General features: G+C 33.6%; 2 protein-coding genes across 2 annotated transcripts in view; one reads left to right on the top strand and one right to left on the bottom strand.

Moving 5' to 3' along the window:
• Window positions 1–672: 672 nt before the first annotated feature.
• LOC140745873 (uncharacterized) lies at window positions 673–7,133 on the bottom strand. Its single transcript, XM_073077802.1, has 5 exons — window positions 6,923–7,133; window positions 6,544–6,796; window positions 5,428–5,586; window positions 1,888–4,356; window positions 673–867 (listed from the first exon to the last, which is right to left on the bottom strand). Exons 2-5 carry the CDS (start codon window positions 6,713–6,715, stop codon window positions 788–790), a joined length of 2,880 nt encoding a protein of 959 aa, XP_072933903.1. The 5' UTR covers window positions 6,716–6,796; window positions 6,923–7,133; the 3' UTR covers window positions 673–787.
• Window positions 7,134–8,842: 1,709 nt separating this feature from the next.
• The window catches only part of GEFmeso (Guanine nucleotide exchange factor in mesoderm), a 181,517-nt gene continuing 173,798 nt past the window's right edge, over window positions 8,843–16,561 (top strand). Inside the window, exon 1 of the mRNA XM_073077801.1 lies at window positions 8,843–9,187. Within this exon, the coding sequence (XP_072933902.1) occupies window positions 9,133–9,187 (55 nt within the window). The 5' untranslated portion in view covers window positions 8,843–9,132. The remainder of the gene's footprint in view (window positions 9,188–16,561) is intronic.

Below are 16,561 nucleotides of genomic sequence, written 5' to 3'. Positions count from 1 at the left end.
AAGTGCGTCGGGTTATATTCAATACAATGTAATTATCATTGTTTTTTTTAATTTTTTTTTATAATATAGGAGTAGCAGACGAGCATGCAGTCCACCTGATGGTAAGTGGCTACTGCCGCCCATGTACATCCGTAATCAACCCCAGATAGGATTAGATATTCCTACCTGAGATCGGCCACAGATGCGCCGCTACCCCTGAGGACTAAGCTGGAACGCCTCGGAAAAGTCTGTCTCCCTTACCACACCCTTCAAACCGGAACACAGCAGCGCCTAACACTGCTGTTATTAGGCAGAAATAGGTGTGACGGTGGTGCCGCCGGAGTCTAACCACAAAGGGTTCTACCACCTTCAAATATTCAAATCATAATATTTTTCATCACTATTTACTTTTCTCGCTCGTATAAATATTAAATCACTGATTTTAACATACATTTGGGAAGGTTTAAATTGAGATATTTCTTATATAAAGTAGCCTGTATATTTGTTACCGGAATGCGGAACGTAATGTTTTTCGAGCAAGTCTCAATATTTGGTACTCTCTACAGCATAAACAGCTTGACGAATTAACATATGAGGTGTCGTTGGATTTCTCTAAATTGCAGGCGTAATCATCGGCTACAATTTTTGTGACAATTAAGTTTTCAATATATATTTTTAATAAGACAAAGACGATATTTTCACAGATCATTTAATCAAGAAATGCATTCATTAAAGCTTAACCTAAAGAGTATGATTAGATTTGAACTTGTTTCCATTATGGAAAGGACACATGGCAATATGCAATTGATCACTTCACACGCTTGCAACTTCTCAACCTTCTGCGGTTGTTCACAGGAACTTCTACGGGTCTGCATCTCCGGGTGCTTTCTGAAAATACCCATAACTTTAATGTAATAAATATACAGGGTGAAATTTCAAAGGGGCCTTCAGGGCCAAATCTACTGTAAAAATGCTGAAAGGAGTTACGAGACCGATTTTGATAAACACTTAAAGTACATCATTAATTAAAAAAAATCCATTTCCCTACCCAGGAATCGAATGAGTTCATTTTGAAAAAAAAAAACGCACCCAAAATATTATTCTATTATCGGATAGTGTTGCTTATAAGGATCAAATTCTGGGAAGTAATATTAGATCACAAACTAAAGGAAGAGCCTAATTTTTAAGAAAATACAAATTTATATACAATAATGTATTAAAGTTGTAAAGATGTAAGACGCCCCACACTTAGATTCCTTGTGTCGTGGGTGCTTTGGACACACAAAGAAGACTAAACACCCAGACAAGACACAAACACCCAGAGCCAGAAATAGATATCCAAAGTCGTCATTCAAATACTTGTCTAGTGGGATCGAACCCGAAACCCATAGTACGTGAAACCGGTATTGTGACCAGTTCGCCACGCGGATCGTGAATCCAGATGTGAACACTTTGAACACTTGTGTAATAACTAATATTAGTAAGAATGTCTATACATACAAATGCATTTTTATGCATATACCTTGAACTTACTGAATAATTGAATAACTATTGTGTTAGTTTATTACTGAATAAATTTGATTCTGTAAAGCATGTTTGCAAGTTGCAGGGTAGCAAAAAAGTATGCAGTCCACCTGATGGTATTTGGCTATTGCCTCCCATGGACATCTGTGATTATCCCCAGATATGATTATATTCCTACTGATCTGTCTTTGGAGGTTGTAAACAGATGTGTCGCTAGCCCTGAGAACTAAGTTGGAATGTCTCAGACAATATCTCCATTACCACCCCCTTCAAAGCATAACACAGCAGCGCTTAACAGATTGGTAATCCTGAGAGTTACCAATTCCTTGCTAGATTTAACTAAATGAAAGTTATAACTAAAGGAATGTTAAAAACAATACTCACTTCTTGTCTGAGCTGGACTCTCAACAACCTGGGCTTCATTTTTCGAGCTACTCCTAGTTACTTTCTTTGTACCTACTTCAATTTTATCACAATTTTTAGTAATTACTTCAGTATCTATTTTCACAGATTTACTCTTACTATCTGCACTACTTCTAGTAGTTCTCCTGTTGATAGTAGTTTTTGCTTTATCAGTACTTTTTGATACTTTTTCAGTATCAATTTCTACTTTTTCCTTATTTTCGATATTAGAATCTTTCTTACTTCGTGTCCTATCATTACTTTTAGATACTTTCTCGGTATCAATTTCTACTTTTTCTTTACTTTCGATGGAATCTTTCTTACTTCTTGTTCTAATGCTAGCTGATTCAGTTTTTCCCTTTTTATTCGCCATAGATCTCGTACATCGGATTTGTAATGGTACTACTTTGACAATAAATTCATTCTTTTCTTTCTTATCGAGGCTTTGTTGCTTAGCCAAGTCAGACTTTTCTTTCATTTCTCGTTTTTCTTTCAATTTGTACAGTCTTATCATAGCTGGGGTGTAACCTTCTAAACCAGGGATTGGCTCGTCCTGATCTTTAGTGGTTTTACCAGAAACTTTCTTCTTGAAGTTTGCCACGACTTCCTTCATAGCGTATGTTGGATTTAAGCCTTGTAAGTAATCTCTTTGCATCAATGGAGACTGTAAGTTTGATTCAGTATTGGTTTCTGACGAACAATTCGATAGTTTCCGTATTCTATATTTGCATGTATTCTCATCATCATCATCGTCTTCTGCGTCAGTAACTGCATTGTTACGCTCTTTTCGTATAATATCTTCAGGATTTCCTGCTAAGATCTCTGCCCAAGTAAACTGTCTGGCAGAACCCATGAAATTACCGAACTTCCCAATACTATTCCTATGCCTCTTTACTCCTATACGTTTTTTAATGTTCTTTTTGTTCGAACGCAAGTTTTTCGGTGATAGTTTTTTGCCGAACAAGTCGTGGGGCATCAATGACTTCTTTAGCCGTGCGACGAGATCGGCGTCCGAAACGAAGAAATTCCTCGACGTGCAAGGCTTTCGAATGCCATCACTAGATGAATTGAGGGTTTCCTTGAGTAGCTCTAATTTAAGATCATTTTCAAATGAATAAACGTTTTCTCTTTCATATGATTTCTTTATGCCATTTCTGGCTAGAAACTCTGGGGAAGTATTCTTTCGCCCGAATCGTTTTGAATAACATAATTTATTACGACTCATAGGCGTTAGAGGGGTTTCAACGAAATTGACTGAGAGATCTTTATCAAGAACCCAGCCGTTTTTCAGCAATTCACTTTTGAATAGACTCCTACAGTATTCGTAATCCGGTCGCTCATTAAAATCGAGGCTTGTGACGTATTGTAGATACTTCTCCATGAATTGTGGATAGAATTCAGTCTTAAAACATGTTTTTAGTAGAAGCTTTATATCGCCCATGAAGTTTTTCTTGAGAGCATGTACCAAATCTGGCTCGGCGAGAACATCAGTTGTTTTCCACGGCAATGTACCAGTTAGCCAATCCAGTAAATTGTAACCTAGGGTTTCTAAGTCAGACCGTCTGGAGTGGGCTCCGATATGGGAATCTCTGGAACTGTACTCCAATGTTCCATCATGAGCTTTCCTAGCATCCATACCAAAGTCTTTGTGATCTCCGTGTGAATCTAAAAATTTTGACGCGAGACCATAATCCAACAAATATATTTGTCCACTTGACTGTGATAAAATAGCTTCCTTGTGAATATCATCCAAATCTGACTCGGTCCCATTCGAATCATCTTGGCTGTTCGAATTTCTATTTTCGTAATCATCTAGAAGCTTTTGATAGGACTTGTCTGAACAGACCGAACTGTTTAGATCTTCATAATTAACATAGTTAGATATTTGTCGTAAATTAAATGCGTGATGTCTATGTAACTTTCTGTTATCCTTATCTGACAAGATTTTACTCAACTTCTTCTTTACACTAGCCAGTCTTGTGTCATTCGATTCATCTTCATTTCCCTTGTAATCCCTTACAATGAAATCCTCATCGTCATAGTAGTTAGAAGATCTAGATTTCCCAGTTTTAGCCTTCCTATGTTTTCTAGATAGAATAACGACTTGTTTCGTATCTTTTTGGAATGATGGCGTGTGTTTCACTTGTGGTGACTTGTTGAATTTATTCCCATCGAAACCCAGCATAAGATTGGAACTTTTTATATCAGAATGTGTATACCCCTGACTGTGTAGATATTCCAGTACATCTAATATCTGTAATGCTATTATGAGTACATTTTTCAAGTCAAGAACTTTAGTTTTAGCGATGACTTTTTGCAAATCGATATCATAGCGAGGTAGAACTAGAAATCTGTATTTGATTCCAGTATTTTCATCTGTGAATGATCCGCTAGCTATATAGACAGGCATTCCTAGACGCTTTTGTTTCTTTTGTAAGCGCCATGCTTTAACTGAAATAGGAAGACATATTGAAGAATTCTATATAAGTAAATAAAAAATACCTGGCAATAACATATTACACTGTTAATTAGCAGTGATGTAAGTGCAAAAATTCGTCAAATTATCATATGGAAAAAAAAACCTCTTTACAAAGATTAAATCTCATATAGTTACTGTAAAATTTCCTAGATCATAAAACTTAATATAATGTTAGATTGAGTGGGATTTAAAGGCAAAAACACTTCAATTTTTTTTTTCAAGTGGTACTCACACTTACATCATTGCAATCCTATCTATAATAATTGTAAGTTTACATGCACATAGTTAATTTATTATTCATTATACTCCACGCCAAACTGCTAGTCAGCTCTGAAGTTGTTGCGAGCAGGTGTAGTCATACAATTTGCTATGACGCGATTTATTTCTATATTCAGAGCTGACTAGCAGTTTTACGTGAACTATACCATTATTAAACACACACCTGACATATAGGCTACTCTGGGGTATGTGAAGTCTACCAATTTGCGCTTGGCCAGAGGAGACACATGCCTATTGCATAGTCATGGGACAGTAATGGTTAATGCACATAGTGCACCGTCATCATCAGTATGTTTTACAGATGTTTTTATTCAACAAAGTTGAAACACAGTTGAACACATGAAGATTAAAAAGCAACAAATACTAATGCTGAACAATAATATAGTATATAATGTTGAATTCTATATAGCAGGGATAGCAGATAGACTATAGAGTATAGCCGTGATAGCCTAATGGTTAAGAAACTCTGCGTCTTGATTAAGGAGTCCGGGGATCAAATCCCAGGCATGCACCTCTGATTTTTCAAATTTATGAGCATATTAGGAATGAATTATCACTTACTTAAACCGTGAAGGAAAATATTGTGAGGAAACCTGCATATCGGAGAACTCTTAAAAAAAACAAAAGTTTTCAAAGGTATGTGCAGTCTAGCAATTCATACTTGACCAGCGTGGTGGACTTTGACCTAATCCTTCTCATTCTGAGAGGAGACCCGTGCCTAGCAGTGGGACAGTAATGAGTTGATGATGATGATTGAACCTTACCTTTAGAAACTTGTGCTGTCCTTATAAGACAGTGCACTTCAACAAAAAGTGGACCATTTGTATGTGGCTCTATCTTCACAACATATCTAGCGTTTAATTTTGTGACTTCTTTTTCAATATCGTCTGATGCAAGGTAAATGCGACCAAAACTTCCCCGACCTGTAATAAAGATTTGACAAGTTTCATATATTTTATACAAAAAAGTTTTGTATTACATTACTATTGTATTGTATTGAATTATACTACAGCAGCAGTCAGCAGTAGACTTATGATAAGTGGCAATTGCTGCTCATGAACCTGTAATTATCTCCAGATAAGATTCTAGTTTTACCTGAGGTCAGCCACAGATGCATGCTATTCCTGAGGTTTGTACAAGTATTTTCCGTTACCATAGGCTTCAAACCAGAACACAGCAGAGCTTATGACTGCTGTGATATGACAGAAATTGTACTGTATTAACCCCCTCATTTTTTATTGTATGAAATGTGCAGAAAAATATACCAAAAGATGAATTTTGGACTATATTGTTTATTAAAACAAGTTGTACATAGAAATATATGTATTTGTAAGGTTTAAATGAATGATATTTAAACAATGTGAATGTATGAATGTATCTTAGTGGCCACAAAAGCCCAAATATATAAGTTTTTAACGAAACCCAGACTATTAATCTGAATTTTATTACAGACATTGTTATTTCTGAGGTCTATATGGGAACTTACGTAAGAATATGTGCCTTATCACACCTTTTAAAAGCTGAACACAGTAGGTATACTAAATAGCATATTTTTATACACAGAGAAGGTCTTTGTAATGTAAAATAGGTAGATGAGGATGGTGATAAACTCCCAAACATACTAAATATAGCTAGCCCAACATTGGCACTTTAAATTTTGTATAAACAAAGAACTTCAAAATTAGAAGTATTTCATTCTACTTTTGATTTATTTACCTTTAGACCTTTTAAGATACCTTTATATGATATACATTTGACTTAAAATTGTGCTCTGGAACTACCAAAGTAGCAGTACAGCTGTTGGAGGTGAAACACAAAAGGATACTAACTTTTCAGACTTTTTATTGTTAGGGATTAGTATTATTAAGCTGCTATATTACCTATGGGCTTCCCAATTCGCCATTTCTTCTGCAGGACATCAGAGAAGACGATGCCAGGGGGCAACGCCTCATCATCACAAAAGCTGACGTCCATGCTCGGAGTTTCCTCCACTATCTTTTTCTTCTTCACGACAGCAGGCAGTTCCACTTCGTTGACTCGACGCGGCATCATGTACTCCCAAAGTTATCGTCGAAAAATATATATCAACACTTCATACTTTCTCGACCAAACTCTAATAGACTACTGCGCGCTCTATGAACAAAAATAGACGTGGAGTATTGATCGTGGTCTCTTCTAACTTAATTAGGGTGAAAACATACTGTATTGGGACTGAAAACTACAATTATCGGCTAAAATATTACACAACAAATGTATTACCTGACTCAAATCTTCAGTAAGTCGCAGAAAGTGATGTAACAGTGTATTCGCGATTTGTATTTCGATAATAGCGGTTGTATTGTTTATTTTGCACAAATATCTACTACTTTTACAAAGGTTTCACTATATCCAACGGTTTTTCTTCAGTCCATAACAAACATAATTCGTGATTAAAAATCGCCATGTTGTTAGAAATCAACCGATCAATTGAATAGTGTTGCCACTTTATTACATCATATAGCTTCATAGTAGTATTAGCGTGTATATAAAAATAATAGTTTTAAGAAAAAACGGTGCAACCCAAGAAAAACCACCAAGAAATATGTAAAACTTTAATATATTTACATATTTTCAGTCCATTTTATGTTTATTATTTAATAATATATTTTTTTAATGACATTTTTTTAATAGTGGCAGTTATTAACAATGTGTCAAAAAGTTATTATCAATATTCAATTTCAAAGTTCAAAAATTCAGTTTACTTTAAAAATTGTAATTTAAAATTATAAACAACTGAGATGAATACGGAGTACGTAGAAATATCATATAACTAGTGAAAAACGAAATGAAAAACGTTGTTATAATAAAAGAAAATGATCGATTTCTTATATTTTACATTAATAAGTAAATATTTTACTTATAATTTTCACTCCAAAATGAGATATCGATCAATATATGTGATTTATGCATGAGTCAAAGTAAATATTACGTGAGTAGTAAGTTTATATTTAATATTTACTCTGAGAGACATGACTATTCTTTGTAGTTTATTATTTACTTAGAACACATATTTTTATTCGCTTACGATAAATACCTACTTCAAAATAAGAGTAAGTACTACATTTAATCAGTTATCAATTTATATTCAGTAGTAGTTTTGCGCTTAGATTTCGAATTTATGTACAAGATATAAGAAGAAGAACGTAAGTATTTATTCTTTATTTAAAGTATTAATAGCAAATTATTGACTATCGTCGTTTGACTCAGTGTTTGTATTAGCAACTTAGAAGCGTATTCAAAGCTTTCGGAAAGCCTTGAAACGTCTTTATTAGTAGTATATCGATGCCTTGAAACTAGACACAAATAATAAAATAATTTTTGAATTGCTATAGGTACGACCTTGAAGGATGCATCTGGCTGAAAATAGTGTGCGGGAACAAATCAAGTTTCGTTCAACAAATTACGAAATATGACCACAATAAAAACTATTGTATTTGATTTTGTTTTTACTACTGGTAGGCTAAATAATGTTTTCTTATTTCTTGCCTCAATTTTTCACTATACAATTACCTATGCCTACTTATCCTGATGGATTTGGAAATTCCTTCAAACAGTGTTTGAAATTTAACAAATCCAGTTATGTGCGATGGCCTCGTCCTTAACGTATGAAAGAAGCAAAAGTACTGCGCTCATCTTGAGTGGAAATTATATACAAGTGTCTTTTGGCAATACATAGCTTATTTTATCTTTTTTCGCTGCGTTGAAGTGCTTCTTTAAGTTTGAAATTTATTAAGGTTTCAAAGATGTGTTAGTCTAATAATTTGATATTCTTACTACTCGCTTAACACTTGTGCCGTATATATATAATGGAATAATAAAGGTTCGACTGGGATGTTTAATTTGAGTATCAATAACGAGATGGATGGGTAATGTAATATAATATAAGTAAATCATTGTGCTAGCATGTACTACATGCTGTATTTGATATTGTAATTACGAGATGCTAAAAGATGTTCAGAAAATAAACAACAACTTTACCATATTTTATGGAACAAGAACATAAAAACAAATAAGAATCATGTTAAAATGTCTAGCAGCCGACTCTGATATTCAACTGCTTGTAATTCTAATCACATAAGTTAACGAATGGTCTTTCATCTATGTTTAATCTAAACGTTTAATTTAGGTTAGGTCGGACTTCAGTTGTGACTTGTGAGAGGATAGGAGTGCGGCTGCGGAGGCCGGAGGAACGACGTGCCGAAACAAACTTTTCTTTCATTCACGAGTCGGCGGCCGCCCGCGCGGTCGTGTGTTTCGTTGAACCGTGCGTAACTCGCGATGTCCTTTTGTTTGTCAACATAATAATGTTAAAATGTAGCTAGTTGTGTTTGGTGATACGTCTTATAAGACACCTGTGTTTGTTTGTTCTGTTTGTATTCAGTACCTGTATAATGTCAAGTTAGTAAAACTTGTATTTTAGTGGTTCGAAGATGGACGGTGCGAACGCTGACTCAGATCATTCTATGACTTGGGAGGACTTTTTCGGTTTGTACTTTGATATACTTACTTTAATAACACTGTATGTTATACGCTAATGTAATTGAATAAAACTTCATACGATTTAGCAATATTTTATGTTCTAATGTTGTATGGGTGCTTCTTTAGAATCTGTTTAGTCGGAATGTAAAGTTTTGAAAGGTTGTCAGATCAGAAGTTCGTGATTTTCCCGAGGCTACGTCGGGAAGGGACAGGTTTGCGCAGTATTACCCCTTATGGTAAGTGAGCATTGCGCTTGTTGTTTGCGCCTCTTGCAGTCTTGCAACTACGGGTGGGTCCACCCACCGATTATAAATACCTGATCAATCATTTATTCTGTGGAAACAACTTTAATTATACACCACTTACGTGCTTTACGTTTAGATCGTATGAGAAACTGAGTGCCTTTTTCATACAGCATTTTTTCTATTTACCGTTATGTTCCGTAGTTTTTCTAGTTGCTTGACCCAAATATTAATTTTCTCTTATGTCTACTTCTTGAAACATAGTACCTACATACAAGTCGTTTTCTAACTTGAGTGTGGAAAAATAAAAGCTACGTGGGATTACCTTATTATTATTGTATTACTTACTTACTATATTGGCTAAATTTGTCTATTATAATTATTAAATTTTCTTATTAGTAAAGTTCGTAAACAAGTGCCGAACAAAAACAAAATAAAAAGAAATTCGGATGACAAACAATAGAAAAAAGCACTAAACATTTGTCTTTGCCTATTTACATAAAGATCATATTAAGATGAACTTTTTAGAATAAAACATCGTAGTGGGTTAAGCTGAGTTCGAAATGGTAGAGATTACAGTTAAACCAATAGAATCCGTTAAGAAATGCAAGCTGGTTCAACATGCTCATACTGATGTCGATAAACTGCTAAATTGGATTACCGTATTACTTGAGTCTGTTATGAAACCGCCGTCTGAAGATTTTAAATTAGATTTTTATGCGCTTAACGGTAAAATATCGGATATATTGCATGAGGGTTTATGCAGTTTATGGATGATTGTGTTTTCGATTGTCTCCAAGTGTATAACTCTAAATTTTAAGGATTTTTTAGTGTTATGAGGTTTATTCAGTTTATAGATAATCGTGTTCTCGGGTGTCTTCGAATGTTTTACTCGTAGGTTTTACTCTACATTTTAAGTTTTTTTAGTGTTAAGATGAAGTTTACACAATGACATAATTGTGTAAAAATACTTGTAATCACGGTGTTTTTGCGTACTGTACATTTTTATTTTGCGTCAATTGAATTGCATTTTCCTATCTCATTAGTACTTGTTAAAATTATATGACAGTTTAGAGTTATTACTCCGTACATATTTACTACAAAGATATTATATCATATTATAGTAATTTTGTTACATCTATATTAATTGATTTTTAAAAGGAATTCAGCGGAGTTCACTTTGGCTACGATTTGGTCTAATTGAGTAAGTTTTAAGGGTGAGTAAGAGGATTATACGATTTTAAATAGGTTTGTTTTTACTCTAATAATTACCTTCTGAAAAAATCTTCCGTACAGTTATTAAAAAAGTGGTTTCTTATCGTAGTTCTTGTTTTCTTTTTTGAACTTTTTGAAGCATTGATTGTATTTTTTCCAAGATTAGACCAAAAGTCTGAGCTCATTTACTTTAACAAGGAAACTATCCATATTTTGATCATTTCATCATCGATTTTATGGTATTTTCGAAAAGTTTACAAATTAAAAGTTACAGTGAGTCAGTTTAAATTTAACTTAAGAATATATATACTCGAAACCTATATTTATATGTATAGACGTTAATGTTTATTCAAAACCTATTGTTCGGACCCTAATTTGGGTTTGTGGTTAGACGCTTACAACGAAGGTTACAATAAACGTGAATCATACAAACACAGGACAACTCTCACAAATGCAAGTATAAGTCTTGGAAAATATTTACCATACTGCTGTAATGCAACTCAAACTCACCCACTTACTAAGTACATTTGTACTTTTATCTTAAGAATGTCGACTGATAAACTGAGTAAAACAATTTTCTTTGATAGTCCTGCGTACTTATTTCATACGCAGGTGTCAATGAGTTTAAAATTAAAACATTTAGGATTAGAGATATTTTACGTTGACCACAGATGTGTTGTTAACTTGGAGGACTAAATTATAAATAAAAAGTAGTATAGTCCGCGTAAAACTGCTAGTCCGCTCTGAATATAGAAATGAATCGCGTCGCACTAGCAAATTGTACGACTAAATCTGCTCGCAACAACTTCAGAGCGGACTAGCAGTTTGGCGCGGACGATACCTCCGGTCAAGCACCTAAGGGTTCTAACAACTTTAAAGTAAATACTCATGTGTAATTAGTTTAGGATTAAAACTTTTTTAAGTTCATCCGTCAAACGTCATTTATTTTTGTTTATAAAGGCGCCAACAATCGAATTTCAAATTGATCGAACATCCGGTTGATCGGGTGCGTTCAGAGGAAGCACACCTCATTAATTCAGTTCCCGTACACAATGCTTTACAATGGCAACACTAATCATTCCCGCCATTATAAGTTATTATGTGAATACTAAAAATTGACAGCAATCGACACTTTGTTTGTAAAATCGTATTGCAGTTATTGCGTTATTCTTCCGATAGATTTTAATCTAAAGCATCACAGTATTCATAATGTTTTAAAGAACGGAATGAGTTCTACAGATTTGCTTATAACTCATTTTTTGCCGGTAAATTCTTGAAACATAAATTATTATAATATTTTTTGCTATAACATGGCTATAACGGAAACCTTCGCTATGAAACTTAAATACATTAAATTCCAAATGTTCGTGAAGTCTAATAATTTATCAATAAATATATGAGACTGAAAATCTTAAGAGTTTAAGGACACACGTACTTAGAAGGAGCGTCATTGGGTACTTGACAGTTATAACAATAAAATATGAAATATGTTGGATATGATAGCTTATAAGTAAACATAAATTATGCAGTATTTCGTTTATTTTTTAATACGTTCTAAGTATTTTAATTTTTAAAAAGAAATTTTCGATTTTTTATCTGTGGATTTTAAATCCCAAAACGGCGACAGTGCTGCCTCAAATGTCATGTGACGTCACTACATCGAAACCAAACAAGACAAATAATAATTAAATCGTTTGCTGTTAGAGTTGGTTGAATTTATGTTGTGAACCGAAATGAAGCCATACTATATTAAAGCTGATAGCGTGAACCTGCTTAAAGAAGATCCATATATGCAGTGCAATAAATCAAAATGGATACAAAAACTTCCGTGAGATAACCTATGGAAATATCAAATAAACAACGTAAGTAAAACATTCTTTATATTTACATTTAATCATATCGGACAGTTAAAACATTTCTTAACTGACTTCAGACAGAAGAAAGGTTGTCTTCAAGTGATTTTTTTTAAATATACTTATATTCTTATGTGAACTGTTTTAAGGTTATTAATTGGTTATATTTATATTTACAGATCTTCCCGACATCGTATAGTGACGACGTTATAGATTATGTGCAGTTTAAGAGGAAGGCAAGTTTGTGTTTCATGAAAAGTAAAAGTTGTCCTGAACACAAGGTACATCAATGAAAATGAAAATGTGATGACTGTCCTGCCTAGAAGAAGTGAGGAGCCAAAAGTTTCGAAAGTGGGCACCAGTCTGAAATACATAAAGTAAAGTACACGGGAAATAGTACTTCTTTACTTGCGTAACCTACCCAACAAGATGAAGGAAGAAAAGTGACCATACAGTTCCTATTATTGCATTGCAATTTAATTCTGAAAATGACAGTGATAAAAATATATATCCATTTGTTACGGAAAATAATTTTAGTAATGAAGAAAAGCAGACACGCAAGCAGCACAAAACTTTAGCTTAGGTGATCTGTAGTAATTATTGTAACTGTAACATATGATAAATATATACAAAAGTTCTACTGTGTGTACTCACTAATAGAACCATATAAACTAAATAAACAAAGAAATCGGTTAATAAAATACTAATATTAACCAATCATGTATTTTTAATTATACAGTCATGTAACTTAATCAGTGCACATGCACCATTAATAATAACACAGTCATGAAATATTTTAATTGTGTCCTATTAATTACAGAATGGGCCCTTAAAATAGAATTCTCATAGACGTCTTATAATTCTATTCTTATCATAGACATCTATATAATATATTAAATATATGAATACTTCCACTTGCTGTTTTGTTTTGATTACGTCCCGTTCCAATGATTTGGAATTGACGAATCACTCGAGAGTTACTAAATTTATTCCTTTTTTTCAATAATACTTCTCTTACATAGATAGTATAAAATGTCATTGCTTGCAAACAGAGGATTTAAACATATAAGAATCTGCAAGTTCTTTAACGTTTATGAGATTTGGGTTTAGGAACTTGTATAAGCAAATTTGTTAGGATATTTAGCGATCGTACTTGAACACATCGTCACTGCACACGCCTTGTAATTTGACATTCTTGCAATTGTACTAATAAAAGTTAAATAATTCCCAAGATTTCCCCTGAAGTATGTGTAGGGTTGAAGTTTATTTCTATATTTTCAATGTGTTGACGTCACGCTACGAAATGACACTTGACCGCCTTTTTTGGCGTAACGTTCCGTTTACCGTAATAAAAATATGTTTTTTATTAATAAATAGCCCTTTTTTCGAAAAAATGATCAATGAAAGGCATATATAATACGTATATGAATTCATTAAAACAGTTTCCCAAAAAGTGTCAAGTAGCCAATTGTTAGGGGTTGGCTAAACGGGCGAGTTTAGGGGAGCAACCTTCGACTTCAGCATATATTGCTAACCCACATAATAAAAATAAATCATTTAATATAATTTATGCAATGAGTTGTTAAGGTCTATATATAAAAAAAAAAAAAAAAAAAATATGACATTTCTATTCAGTGACTTCACTGGTGTTGCGCGTAAAGTGTGTGTTCAATATTCAAATTTGTGTTCAATATTCAAATAATTTGTATATGATAGTTCCGTAATATTAAACTAGATGGCGCTGCTAAAACAGCCGTTGAATCACGCTGTTGAGAACCTTTCGTAGATACTATAAGAGGCCCCTTGTAAATTTATTAATATACATTCAGTGGAACATATAAGTGTGTTTTTTATTCAAGTGTGGTTAGTAACAACCCCTCAGCCCCCTCACCTCTCTCCGGATTCGAGCAGTGTGGATATATATGTTTGTCTCTTTCTACGTTACGCCTCAACTTTTCGTGTTACACTTGATTTTACTCCTCATAAAATTTCCGTACCGGGCCTTATAACTCAAATCGTTTCTTAAGGAGTAAACTCCAAAAAAATACGTGTGGCACTCGGAGACTGCCGCGGTAAAGCTATTGCATAGCATTTTTTATGCTATGAAAACGCTCAGAAGCATCGATATACTACTAATAAATTGCTCAGAAGGAATTCCAGAAATACAATATATTCTTCCATAATCATCAACATTTACATTAATACATCTTTATCCACTATTTTATCATATCTCCATTATATAAGACATTGCAAATATCAGCTGACATTTCATAACTCCAAGCAAGACTGAACATTCTAAAATATAAAATAGAAAAGTATTTAATAAGTGACATAATATATTAACAACCAGCAATATAAATGGATCAATGCGATGTGCCTATGACATTTGGCCGAATGTTACAGGTACATCGCATTTTTCATTAATAAATGCACTTTGTTTATTCATATTTAAAACACTTTGTACACAAATTATTTGTACCATAAATCATAATGGCGTTTTGATTTTGTGCTGTCAAGTCTGTCAGTTGTAATTGTACGTTTAAAAATAACAAACACTCTTTTACGTTATTTTATCAATCCAGAATTCAACATAGCTTATGTTGATAAAACATATTATTTGGATAATATGGTAATATAATTTTGAATTTTATAATGGGAATATAAAATATACTTCACGCAATTTTAAGATTTCTGCACGGATTATAAAAAAATGTGTATTACTGCCATCTGTGTTCAAGTTGACGAATTAAGGTTATCAAATAAAATAATAAGGAATGTAAAATAATACTTTATTCAATTATATCCATATTTTTCTATTGACAGTCAACAACTCGGTTGCCTGGAGACTTGATATCCAACAGTCCTCCACCGCTATTTTCACTTACCACCAGGGGCGCCGGCAGCATATGGTCAAGGTGACGGCGCACCAGTATGCCATTTTCAGTTCTGACTTCATAATGGAGTCTACCTAATCTTCGGATGACGACTCCGAACTCCCATTTAACTCTTGGGGTTGGTGTAACTGCGGACTTGTACCTTATCACCTTGTCCGAACTCCTGCGTTGGCGGTGCATTGTAATGTAATCTGGATAGTGGGGCGGATTTCTTAAATAAGGCATGCATATAGGTTCTTACCTCTCTGCCGAACATTAACTGATAAGGTGATAACTCTTTTGTATTAGGTGTACGTCTCAAGCGTGCCTTGACAGTTAACAGTTTATCAAATAAACTTCCGCTCTTGCTGATATAAAAGAACATTCAGGTATTAGCCGATTATTTTCTTTTTGTACATTCAAAAATTTAAATTTTAGCTTTGTATATATTTCTTCAAATTCGTAGGTACCTGTATTTTATTTCCTCTTCTAAATTTTCTTGTTCTGTAAGCCATTCAATTTTTTCTTGAATCGCGTAGAATTTGTTCAAATTTTCTTGTAAAGAATTCAGTCGTATATTTATTTCTTCAATGTCAATTTTTTCTATTCCCGAAATGTAATTTTCGGTTCGTTTCATTAACCCACGTAATGTGGCTCGTATTTCCTTATTGTTTTTAAGCTATTGCATAGCTTTTATCGCGGGCTTTGAGCGCGGGGACCGAATCGAGAAATTCCGTAACGAAAATAAGTAACACCTTTCAACAACTCGGTTGCCTGGAGACTTGATATCCAACTATCAAGTCTCCAGGCAACCGAGTTGTTGACTGTCAATAGAAAAATATGGATATAATTGAATAAAGTATTATTTTACATTCCTTATTATTTTATTTGATATTGGCGACGAGATGTCGAATGAACTAAAAAACAATAAGGAAATACGAGCCACATTACGTGGGTTAATGAAACGAACCGAAAATTACATTTCGGGAATAGAAAAAATTGACATTGAAGAAATAAATATACGACTGAATTCTTTACAAGAAAATTTGAACAAATTCTACGCGATTCAAGAAAAAATTGAATGGCTTACAGAAGAAGAAAATTTAGAAGAGGAAATAAAATACAGGTACCTACGAATTTGAAGAAATATATACAAAGCTAAAATTTAAATTTTTGAATGTACAAAAAGAAAATAAT

This window comes from Epargyreus clarus, unplaced genomic scaffold, assembly GCF_041222505.1.
Source record: "Epargyreus clarus isolate Ecla_fem2 unplaced genomic scaffold, WU_Ecla_fem_2.2 ptg000011l, whole genome shotgun sequence".
Classification (NCBI taxonomy): domain Eukaryota; kingdom Metazoa; phylum Arthropoda; class Insecta; order Lepidoptera; family Hesperiidae; genus Epargyreus; species Epargyreus clarus.
The sequence above is the reverse complement of the archived record's forward strand: the minus strand, read 5'-3'. Positions and strand labels throughout refer to the sequence as shown.

Excerpts from the sequence above, each read along its gene's own strand:
- LOC140745873 (XM_073077802.1), bottom strand. The coding sequence starts at position 6,715 with ATGATGCCGCGTCGAGTCAACGAAGTGGAACTGCCTGCTGTCGTGAAG. Across the intron at positions 5,587-6,543 it reads GCGAATTGGGAAGCCCATAG|GTCGGGGAAGTTTTGGTCGC; the intron begins GTAATATAGCAG and ends TCTTTATTACAG. Across the intron at positions 868-1,887 it reads GAGTCCAGCTCAGACAAGAA|AAAGCACCCGGAGATGCAGA; the intron begins GTGAGTATTGTT and ends GGGTATTTTCAG.